At 41.2% G+C, this 10,820-nt stretch overlaps 1 protein-coding gene across 1 annotated transcript in view; it reads left to right on the top strand.

Moving 5' to 3' along the window:
- Positions 1 to 10,820, top strand: part of crebbpa (CREB binding lysine acetyltransferase a) — a 72,828-nt gene that overhangs the window by 21,195 nt on the left and 40,813 nt on the right. Inside the window, exons 3-4 of the mRNA XM_079998563.1 lie at positions 8,034 to 8,195; positions 8,906 to 9,176. Of these exons, the coding sequence (XP_079854689.1) occupies positions 8,034 to 8,195; positions 8,906 to 9,176 (433 nt within the window). The remainder of the gene's footprint in view (positions 1 to 8,033; positions 8,196 to 8,905; positions 9,177 to 10,820) is intronic.

Here is a 10,820-nt window from a genome sequence, read left to right as displayed (position 1 = left end):
TAAGAAAGGCTACTTAATTTTAGACGATAATGCCGATCGATTCGATTATTGGGTGACGATCGATCGGCAGCAAAAATTTCAAGGCCCGCCCAAACATTAGTCGGGAGGAGTGTCTTCAGTCTAATATTCATTAATGAGCAAACCCACATGAACATGAGGAGAACATGGAAACTCCTCACAGAAAAGCCCCAGTCGGGTTTGAACCCAGAACTGCAGCAGTGCCAACCACTGAGCCACCTGAGAGAAGAACGTTGAAATTATCACTTTACAAAACTTACCACGTCATTTATTGTTTTTGAGGAAAGGTGTGGGTGGGATGTGTTCCACATCGCAAAGAAAACTTTTCTAAGAAACTGAACTATTTGGAAGACAGACTCTTGGGAGGAAGAAATGCTCATGTGCTTGATAATGTGTCTATGTTTGACAATAGGGCTGGGTGATATTGACAAAATCACACATTTTTCGATAAATATCTTGATATCGATAATTTTGAAATATTAATATAATAGTATTGCTGCTCTCATAAGATATTTACACGCAAGAGATGTTTGAGGGGAAAAACTACGAGTGGGGATGGGACGATACCACTTTCACATCCGATACCGCAACCTTTAGTATCTGCCGATTTCGTGTATTTTTTTGTCAAACTACTAATAACCCCCAATTCACACCGAAAGCGCCACATCAGTGCGACGTCACACGTTTGTCCATTCGTCAGTTTATAGAGACTTGCGTCTTCATTCCGTCTACGAGCTGCTACCCAAATCAGCACTCTCCAGAATTTCTATCACTGAAACTAGAAATTGTGGAATGTATCAACCTTTACTGGGTAAGTAAATCTTTGGTTTCATTTTAAACCCTTTGCTTTTTATTTTATTCGCATTTGGAGACTTGAATTGTTCATTAACGTAGTTGTATTCATTTGTGAGTTTAGCGTTCATTCACACACAAGCTACTGGCTTGAATACAACACTTTTTTTATTGCTGGAATGAGTAATAATCTATAAATATTTTGTGGCTATGCACAGGAGAGCTGCAGAGCCGGTGGTTCTCCGTGGGTCTGAAGGAGGAGGCAGGGGCGGGTTTGTCCCATTCACCAGAGGTGGAGGATTCATGGAGATTTTCGCAATGTATATTTATGTGTATTTGTTGAGCTGTTTCTTTCGTTTTCATTGAAGTGTTTTCTGATTTTTTTATTTATTTTTTTTATCATTTATTTGTGGTTGAATTATTAAATGAAGAAAAACATGCAACGGATATATTCTTGTATATTTCATAAACATTAGAGATGCACCCATTGTGGAATTCTGGACCGGTACCGATGTTTAAAATAACAATTTGGCCCATAGTCAATGTCGATACCGATGTTTCTTTTTGTGCCAGGGAAACAAAAATCTTTAATATATAAATAATAATGGAACTGTTTTAAAGTCTTTAAGCCCTCATCACACTTTCTTTGAATGAACCCAAATTCAGTCATACAAATTTATGAAAAGACCTTTAATTTACTACAACCTTTCACTTGACAAAGATTATTTTAGTCATAAATAACTGTATCAAAAGCCCTTTTTGTCTGCTATACAACTACTTACTCAATGAGAAGAATTTTTCAGTACTTACATAGTCCAACAAAATATTTTTGGGTAACCTGAGTGAAATGTAATTAAAGCAACACTATATAACTTTTTTCTTTTGCCTTAAAATAACGGCTTCATAATCATTTTGATGGTACACTGACTTGTAATATGGAGAATGATACCTTGTTTACCTCGCCGATCTGCCAGGCCGAGCACATTTGGTACCTACACCGCTGGGACTGATCCCAGCATCCTCTCTCTCATTAATTGACAGATTTCTCTACTACAAAAATTCAGTTTGCCTAGAGCCCACACATAGTTGACAACAAGCAGCAAGGAGACCATCCTCCCCTGCCACTGTCGTCCGTATTGCTGACAGGCACAGTATACTAGACCAATAAAGTCTACAAAACTAACTTCCCAAGTATGAAGTAAAATCTAAAGTCTATTCCTGGGCGTGATATTTGTTTCCCTGTTGGAATGATAATGTTTTCTTTACGTTATAGAGGTTTAACTTGTGGGGAAAAAATGTGTTTGTTTGTTAATTTAACTTAGCAATCCACGTTAGGACTGTACATCAGCAATTTTAGATTATGTGGTTGATCTATACCAGGTTTGGTAATTCAATATTAAATAAAATCACTAAACATATCTTTTGAATGTACGTCTATGGGGATATACACTCCAGTTTACCTGTGCAGCCCGAGAGAAATAGAGCCGAGTTGTAAAGAAACCCAAGGGGTCTTGTAGCCTCGCGGCATGACGCGTAGTTGCCCGCCTGACGGAGCTGGTCTGAATTGTTACATCAACATGGCAGCGTATCTGCCGCTGGCGTGGTGCTCTTGGTGTGACTTGGGGGTAAGCTGTTAATTTGTTTATGGTTGCCTACTCAATCCATATGGCTGTTATTATGGCTGCTACTGGTTACCACATGACTTCTCTTGATGGTACTCTATGTTTCTACTATGTTACACCATGTTGTGAATGTTTTGAACGAGGCTGCAAGCTTGTTTGATGGTTATATTCATCAGACAACGGTATTGGATTATAACATATTTCCAATATCCGATCCAGTCTCTTCGGCCAATATCGGACCCGATACCGAACATTGGATCGGTACATCCCGAATCATTATTCATGTGGATATTGGTACCAAGCAAGTCTCAGAGGCTTTGGTTCGAACAGCTAGAACAGTCTATGAAGTTCAGAAAATACACAACCTTTAACTGTATGACAATATTCTCGTAATCCCAAATCTAGTCTCGTATTACAATTACAATATTGTACCGATGTGTTGCTCAGCCCTATTTGCGAGGTGTTATCCTGACTCGTTTAGCATAACTATGAATTCCTCAAGCTTGTGTTGTCTTTGTTCAGATGCTAGCCCTATGCAGCTCTTAATAGGACGATTTATTAGCGCTGAGATGTTCCAAAGCCGACCATAAAACTTTTTAAGTTGGTTTCATACAACTCTGTACTCACTGCAGGGCACAATCAAATTTCGTCACACATTGCCTGGCAGTTTTGTATGTGCGCTGTGTATAAACAGAGTGCATCTCTGTAGCAGGCGGTGAGTCTTGTTGGCTTGTGTGCATTCGTTTTTTTTCTTTGTTTGCCTTGGCTAAGTCAAAAGAATGAAATGCATGTGTTCCACACTTGGCAGCGCTACCTTTACCTTTTGCAGGCTGTTGATATTGACACTGTCGCCCCTAGAGTGTGTGGCATAGGCTTGTATAATAGGTATTGGGGATTGTTTACCCTTTGGCTGACTCGAATGTGGATTCATAGGAAATCAATTGGAAGCCCTCTGTTCAGCCAGCTCCGTATCTGACCGAACATGCTGAAGTGATCAGAAACACAAGAAGAGGCGCTTTCCTTTGGGGGGGCAGAGAGGGCCTTGAAAGGGGATACAGTTTGTGTTGAGATTAATTGTGAAAGGCGACACTGACACCCAGGCTTTTGGGGGGTGGGTAAAGTGTCTTAAAGAGGAAGCCTGTTTATTTGTATGTGTTGTAAAGTTAAGCAGCTCCCTTGTAATTATCACGTTACCCACAGTGACTTGAAAGCCTGAAAACAACGGGAGGAATTCCTTTATGCTGTGAGGAGATTTTTGTACGAGATGTAACTCTTGTGCACATGTATATGACGTGTGTATAATAGTATAATAGACGTGTGTGTGTGTGTGTGTGTGTGTGTGTGTGTGTGTGTGTGTGTGTGTGTGTGTGAGAGAACCTTCCGCGCTTTCGCTGGCCTGGTACCCTTTCTGACACTTTGGGAAAGATAGGTATTCTAAAGCTCTCATAAAGATAGGTATTCCAAAGCTATTTATTAAATTTTTCAATGTTCAATTAATGAAACAAAAAAATGGTGTTTAAATCACGTTTTGTAGATCTAATAGGAGTGAAGAACAGCAACTGGATTGGTTATTTCTTGCCTCAAATCACAGGTCACAAACCGAATTTGGTGATACATAAGTAAATACAACATGAATCACGGAAGTCGTGCTGAAACCCCATTGGCTGACGCAACTTCACAGAGTTCCCACTGGTAGTGTGAATGCAACCAGAAAAATAGCCCTTGAAGGTATGTAGTTCTTGGGGGACCTCCCCAGTTCCTAGTTCCCCTCAGGGAGTCCTCAAAACTGTTTGGTGCGAAAACGCCTATGAATGAGTTTGGCGTTGTCCAAAGAGGTCCGCAGGTACAATCTGTGAAATCATCCACGCTTGACCAAAAAAAAATTAACCAGATGGCGTTGAATTCAAGGAAGGAGATAGCGTCGTCTCTGTACAAAGATCTGGACTATTTGGATACCTTGGCACTTCTTCGTAATCTTTACACCGACAACTTGCACAAAATCACGACTGTATGTAACAATAAAACAGAGCCTTTACTGAGGCCAGTTAATGAGTGAGGATAATTCAGTGAATACGGTCCTCCGCGCACCCCACGCCCTCTCGTCTGGCCTGATGGTGGAGTGGTGTGATGATGACTGGGAACAGTGCCGCCTGGCTGTGCATGGAGTGTTTCCGAGAGCAGCAGAGGTGCACATTGACTCAGCTGTGTTGAACGGTTGCCAGCTGCTGTTTGTCTCAGCTGGGTCTGTCGAACCTGCTGGAATGGTATCAACTGCCTTGGAGGGGTGGGGGTGCCTGGCCTTATCTGCCAGCAGTTTCAGGTAGAGATGCTCCGATCTCTCACTGTATTTAATTTGCGATCCGATTCCGAGATATACATGCCGATACCTATGCTGCTTCCGATACCAGAAAAACAATTTTATTTCAAAACTGTTTTCTACCCACATTTTTTCTACTCTACTCTACTATAAACCCTTGAATCGGTTGAGAAATGTAAAAGTTATAGTGCTTTTTATCCGGAGAAAACGCAGCTCCGCCGATTATTTATATTTGTTCACAGGCCAGTCTTGCCCATTCCGATATGGCGTTGACGTAGGATTCCTTTGGTTTAAACTGGACGCAATTGGCAAGCCGAAGTATCTGTGTAATTTTTAAACCTCATCCAGTGATTCGTTTCAGTATGTAGCTGCGCAAATAGAACTACAACTCCCAGTAGCTCTGTGGCAATATTATATACGTCGGAATCGTGACGTTTTATTTTGAGGACCAACATAGCTGAATGGCTGCTTCAATCTGTGACGGGTTGCCCAACTCCAACCGGCAGTTTCCTATCCCTATTTGCGCTATACAGGTTAATTATAGTTGTATTCTTGAGGAGGCAGACCATTTAATCAACAAAATAAAACGGCAGGTTCATGGTCCAGTGCAAGCTATGAAATGGAATCTGGATCGGCGACATCGGTCCAATATCCGATGAGTGAATGACGTCAGTATCTGCACCCGATACCGATATTGGATCGGATCAGTCCCATCTCTAGTTTGAGGTAGAAGTTCACCGGTTGCAATTTTCTTGGCCAATTTCGATGTCCGAATTTTTTATTTATTTATTTATCTATTTATTTATTTATTTGTTTGTTTGTTTGTTTGTTTTAAAGTCTGATCTGCCGATTCTGATTGTCACTCAATTTATGTTTATAATAAAACATTGATTAGTAAATAACTTACATTATTGTCCGATCATTTTGAGTTAATATTTGTGATCGTAAAAGTACATTTCTTTTATCATTCAGTCTCATTAGGTATATCTGCTGCACGCCAAATGATAAATACATTGCGTGATCTCATCACGCACACGTGATCGGACACCTGCACATATTGACTAATTGCAATTTTCAGCTACTACAATAGTGAGATTGATGACTTTGACACTGTATTTATTGTTCACTTTGGAACAATAATAGAACATGAAACTATCCCTGAGTTCCAATCAAATTAAATACAACATGGAACGGTCAGTGAATTCCAATAAATCAGAATATGGGACTGTTACCAAGTTTTAGTATACCTGTAACTCTCACTAAGTTTTAATAGGACACAACATACTGTACAACTAACATGCAAATGTCTAGTTCTAAACTTTAAATGAAAGTTGCTCTCACTTTCAAGTGCAAATCTTCCTTTCAATTATATTAATGTGGTACTTACCATTCAAAAATAAAATTGCAATCATTGCAAAAACAAAAGTATGATAATAAATGGCAGACTCTTCTCACTCTCATTCACTGGAAGTCCTCCTTTGCTCATCGTGCATTAAACCAATCAAATCAAACGATTTGTTTTACTGAAACACTCGTCAAGAACCTCAACCTCAAAAAAAGAGTCAAAGCTTTCATCATGAACGGAGCTCATGAGCTGCACTGCGTACAACCAGAGCAGACGCTCCTCTGTAGTGACAGCGATAGATAAGCGGTCTGTACAATTTTGGAATATTGTCAGGTAATAGATAAATAACTTATCTAATCTTCCTCGTTTACCTTGAAGTACTTCCAAACTGCCAACATTTTCTTTATTTGCTCTCTTTTTTGAGCCTTAACTGTGCAATTACATTTGTATCTAGTATGAGTTTCAGAGCATTTTTCGAGTACAAGTACATGAGCACTGTATCGGGCGTGTAAAATTTGACCGGTGCAGAATTGGATATTTCTGACACTGATCGGCCGGTCACTGGTCATGGCCGTAGGCTTGGGCCGATATTCGATGACATCAAATAAAAATCTTGAATCTTGAATCAAATATTGCCATATTTGCCACCATACTCTATGCAATATTTTTATCGTATCACCTGCGGGATCATGTGTTGTTTAGATCTCCTTCACTGTATGTCCAAATTTATAATCTACTAATGGTAGAATAGTGGAAAAATATCCATTTACGCCACAAAAGAAGTGGCTCATCCATTGCGCTGTCTACTGCAGAGCTTTACGGATCAGGTAGATACCTTTTTATCTGTAGTAGCCCACTTAAATGGCTTAAATTAAAACTGTGGATTGATATAAAAGTTGCATTTTCTATTTATTAATAAAATGGCGATAGTGGCGCCGCCCCTAGCGGTCGCCTGCGCCGGCGCTCCGGTTACTTTCTACTGTTGTATACTGTGCTGTATTATCCCAAACACTACCTCACACTATTCACATTCACATGCCACTTTAATTCACATGCCACTTTAAATGCACATATCTGTATATACATAGCCATATTCCTTCAACCTATTCCATTTTATTTCAATTTATTTTTTATTGTATTTTATTCTATATATTTTTTATCTTATTCTATAAGTATTCCACTTACTGTATTACATTTTAGGAGTCAGTTAGTCGGTCTATTAGAAAGGAATTTTCTACTTTTTATTTTATTTTATTTTTGTACTTTTTCCTAGGACATATTGTGTGCTATCACCGGGTGCGTTGCATTACATTTCACTGCATATATGTATGGAAGTATGTATATGTATGTGACAAATAAAAATCTTGAATCTTGAATCTTGAAGTGGAGGCTGTTCGGTGCTTGTAGCGAGGAAGCAGATTGAGGATTTGGATGTGGTGGCATGGATGGTGATTAAGTTGCAGCTCCAGGTTATAACTTGCATTACTAAAATTATATTATAAAAAATGTTTATAATTGTTATACAGACTGTGACGCTTTGACTGTGAGACTCATATCAACCAGCTCAGACGCCAACCTTGTATTTCTCACGCTGAAAAATTCCAATATATTGACTTCAAGAAAACCACAGGTCTTGTGGGGTGTTCCTATGTATGTGGTATGCAGTGGTTAGTACCTACCATAAGTGGTCCACGGAAGCACAACCGGTGAACCGGCGACAGGGTCTTGGAGTCTAACGTATTGGTGCCAGATAGAACAGGAAACCTTCAGAGGTCTTGTGGAGTCCATGCCTCCACGGGTCAGAGCTGTTTTGGCGGCACGAAGGGTAGCGTGCGTGCATGTGTGTGTGTGTGTTAAAAAAAAACAAGATTGTCTGTTCCTTTGGTTCGCTAAATCTACTGTTGGCCATCTCTTCCCTTCTCTCTATCCGTCTGTCCAGATCGGCCTGGGGAGCAATGGGGGTCCATTCGCCTCTCAGGGCTATGGCCAGGGGGCCACGGGGCCAGGCCAGCAGCTTCAGAACAAGGCTGCACTTGCCAACAGCCTGCCCCCCTTCCCCAACGAGCTCAAAGGGGCTGCAGCCACCAGCGTGCCAAACATGGTCAGTCAAACGACACAGCGTTCAGGTGTAAAACTATATGGGTGTTATCTCTCATAAATCTGATGATAACATATGCTTTAGGCTATGCGGTTATGGAGGAATAATTATTCTCATAATTTTTTTATATTGTGATGAGGAAAAAAATGCCAAGCGGGCAATATTGACAAAATCAAATGGCACATACATTTTATATGTATCTTGATATTGATCAATTGACATTATTTTAGGGATGACTATTAGTGCTTTCAAGAGATATTTACATACAAGAAATTTCTAGAAACAATCATCAGTAATGTAGACATGACCAAGCAGGTCATGAGAAGGCAGCCTGCAAAGTTTCCTTTACTGTAATGCAGCCTTTAAGACCAGGAAAATACAGTATTTGACTATATAGCAATATTAGAGTAACTCAAATCCCAGATGATATGTAGGCTCATATCGTAATTGTTGATGTTATATTGATAAACTGCCCAGCTGATAAGCTTGATTTTCAAAGGACAAATAGTAAACAGATTTTTTGTTGGACAATTTTTTTATTAATACATTTTTAAAACCAAGGTGCTGATGGTGATGATAGGCTAGCACAATGATGTTAATTCAGGAAACAATTTTTTTTCAACATTTTTACAGATTTCCTAAGAGCTGTTTAAAAAAAGGCAGTTGAGTCATATTTTGTTCTCTCACCCTGGAACTTCTGCCCCCTGGTTCAGCAGCTCCAGCAGCAGCCCCAGCAACAGGCCGCCCTGTTGTCCCTGGTTGGCGGCGCCAGCGGTGTGCCCGTGCCGACGGCCGGCCCTACAGCCGACCCGGAGAAGCGCAAGCTGATCCAGCAGCAGCTGGTACTGCTGCTCCATGCGCACAAGTGCCAGCGACGCGAGCAGGCCAACGGGGAGGTGAGGGCCTGCGCCCTCCCCCACTGCCGCACCATGAAGAACGTCCTCAACCACATGACCCACTGCCAGGCCGGGAAGTCCTGCCAAGGTAAGTCCAAGCCTGCCTATTAGGTGTGGGAACTGCAAGAGTACCAAATGTACACAGTAGGAAAAACTATAGATTTGTTTATATTGTACAGAGCTTAAAATTGTTTTGTTTAACTTCTTTACCCAGCATGATTAGTGATGTTTAATCTCACCAAATAGTCTCTCGAGTCTCTATTGTTAACTCGGTAACGCTTTTGCACTTGTGGTAAATTTACCTGTGAAGGCTGGTCAGTTTTGTGTTTCTGGTATTTTCACCTACTGCTTCGCGATGTAGCCATGCCTTCATTCCTACTTGTTGTATTGGCTGGTCAACTATTAAAGACTGAAATGTGAGAATTTTCAGCTGCACTGATGGCAGAGTTAATAAAAAAAAATTTGGAAATTAGTCTTCTTATATTACCTTCAATTAGGGATGTACCGATCCGATATTCATTCTCGCTATCGGGACCGATATTCAAAATAAAATGTTGTAATCCGATACCATCGTCTGATGAATATCCCCCCGGAGCGCTACCGTGAAGCGTGCTTGTTTTGGTAGCATTGTATACACACCTCACTCACAACATGCCGTAAAGTAGAAGCAACATAGTGGGACGTACCGTACAGAAAAGTCACGTGGTGAACGGTTGCAGCAATAAGGTCGATTATGGCAAATCATGTCTGCGGTGTGGACAGAATGCAAAAGCAACACAGCCGAATGTAATAAATGCAACGTGAGATTTTAGAGGGGCGGTGGAGTCGTTGGACATTTCAGCACGACAAACATAATAAAGAACTTGCCGATTTTTGTTATCTTATACCGTTTTCACACCAAAATTAGTTTCATACCGCTAAAAATAGACGATTGACACCTTTCCCGTTGCCAGGAGAAATGCCTTTTTTTTTTTTTTTGGTGCATGACGTTCGACGTCATGAACACGTCGGAAAAAAGGGCGTGTCATGGTAGTAGAGGAGACAGGAACTTAAACAAACAACATCAACTGTAAAACTGAAAAAAAGTATTTTGAGCCGTTCAAAAGAATCGGATCGTTCATGAACCACCCAACAACACTACAGTAGAAGCAGCGTGGCGCACCGGCAGCACGGATACTCCATGCACGCACATCGGTCCTTTGGTGGCGGGGACCGGCTTGGAGTGACTCGGAGCCCGGCGGGGAGCGTGGGGGTTCTCCACTGTGCTCCCCACGGTGCCATCCCCCCATTCACAACATTTCACTGTCCTCCATGCGGAAAAAAGTCAATAACTTCAGATTTTCATTTTGGACTCTTAAGTGGGATATGAAATGATGGAATGATACACTGATATTCCTGTCTATTTATGCGCCAGCGTCCGGAACTTCAACGTGCGTCGCATCGCACCGGTACAGGGGCCAAAATGAGCGGATCGATCCGGGTGTCCTGTTCACATCGGAGCCGATCGGAGGTGGAGCCGATTAAAACCGGGATCTACTGTAGGGTCATTTGACCCTGGACTGAGACCCGGGTTTTTCCTTTCCCACTGGTGACAAATGCTGGATGTTAGCAGGTGCTACGGGGTGTTTGGTGCAGCGGGAAAGGGCTATTATTGCATTGAATTGAGTTTTGCCAAGTTGGGCTTTAATTGATATTTGAATGTGTGAACTGTGGATTTATGTAAGAGTACCTA

The sequence above is a fragment of the Zeus faber genome, assembly GCF_960531495.2.
Source record: "Zeus faber genome assembly, chromosome: 4".
In the NCBI taxonomy this organism is placed as follows: Eukaryota; Metazoa; Chordata; class Actinopteri; order Zeiformes; family Zeidae; genus Zeus; species Zeus faber.
This window is presented reverse-complemented; position numbering and strand designations above follow the sequence as displayed.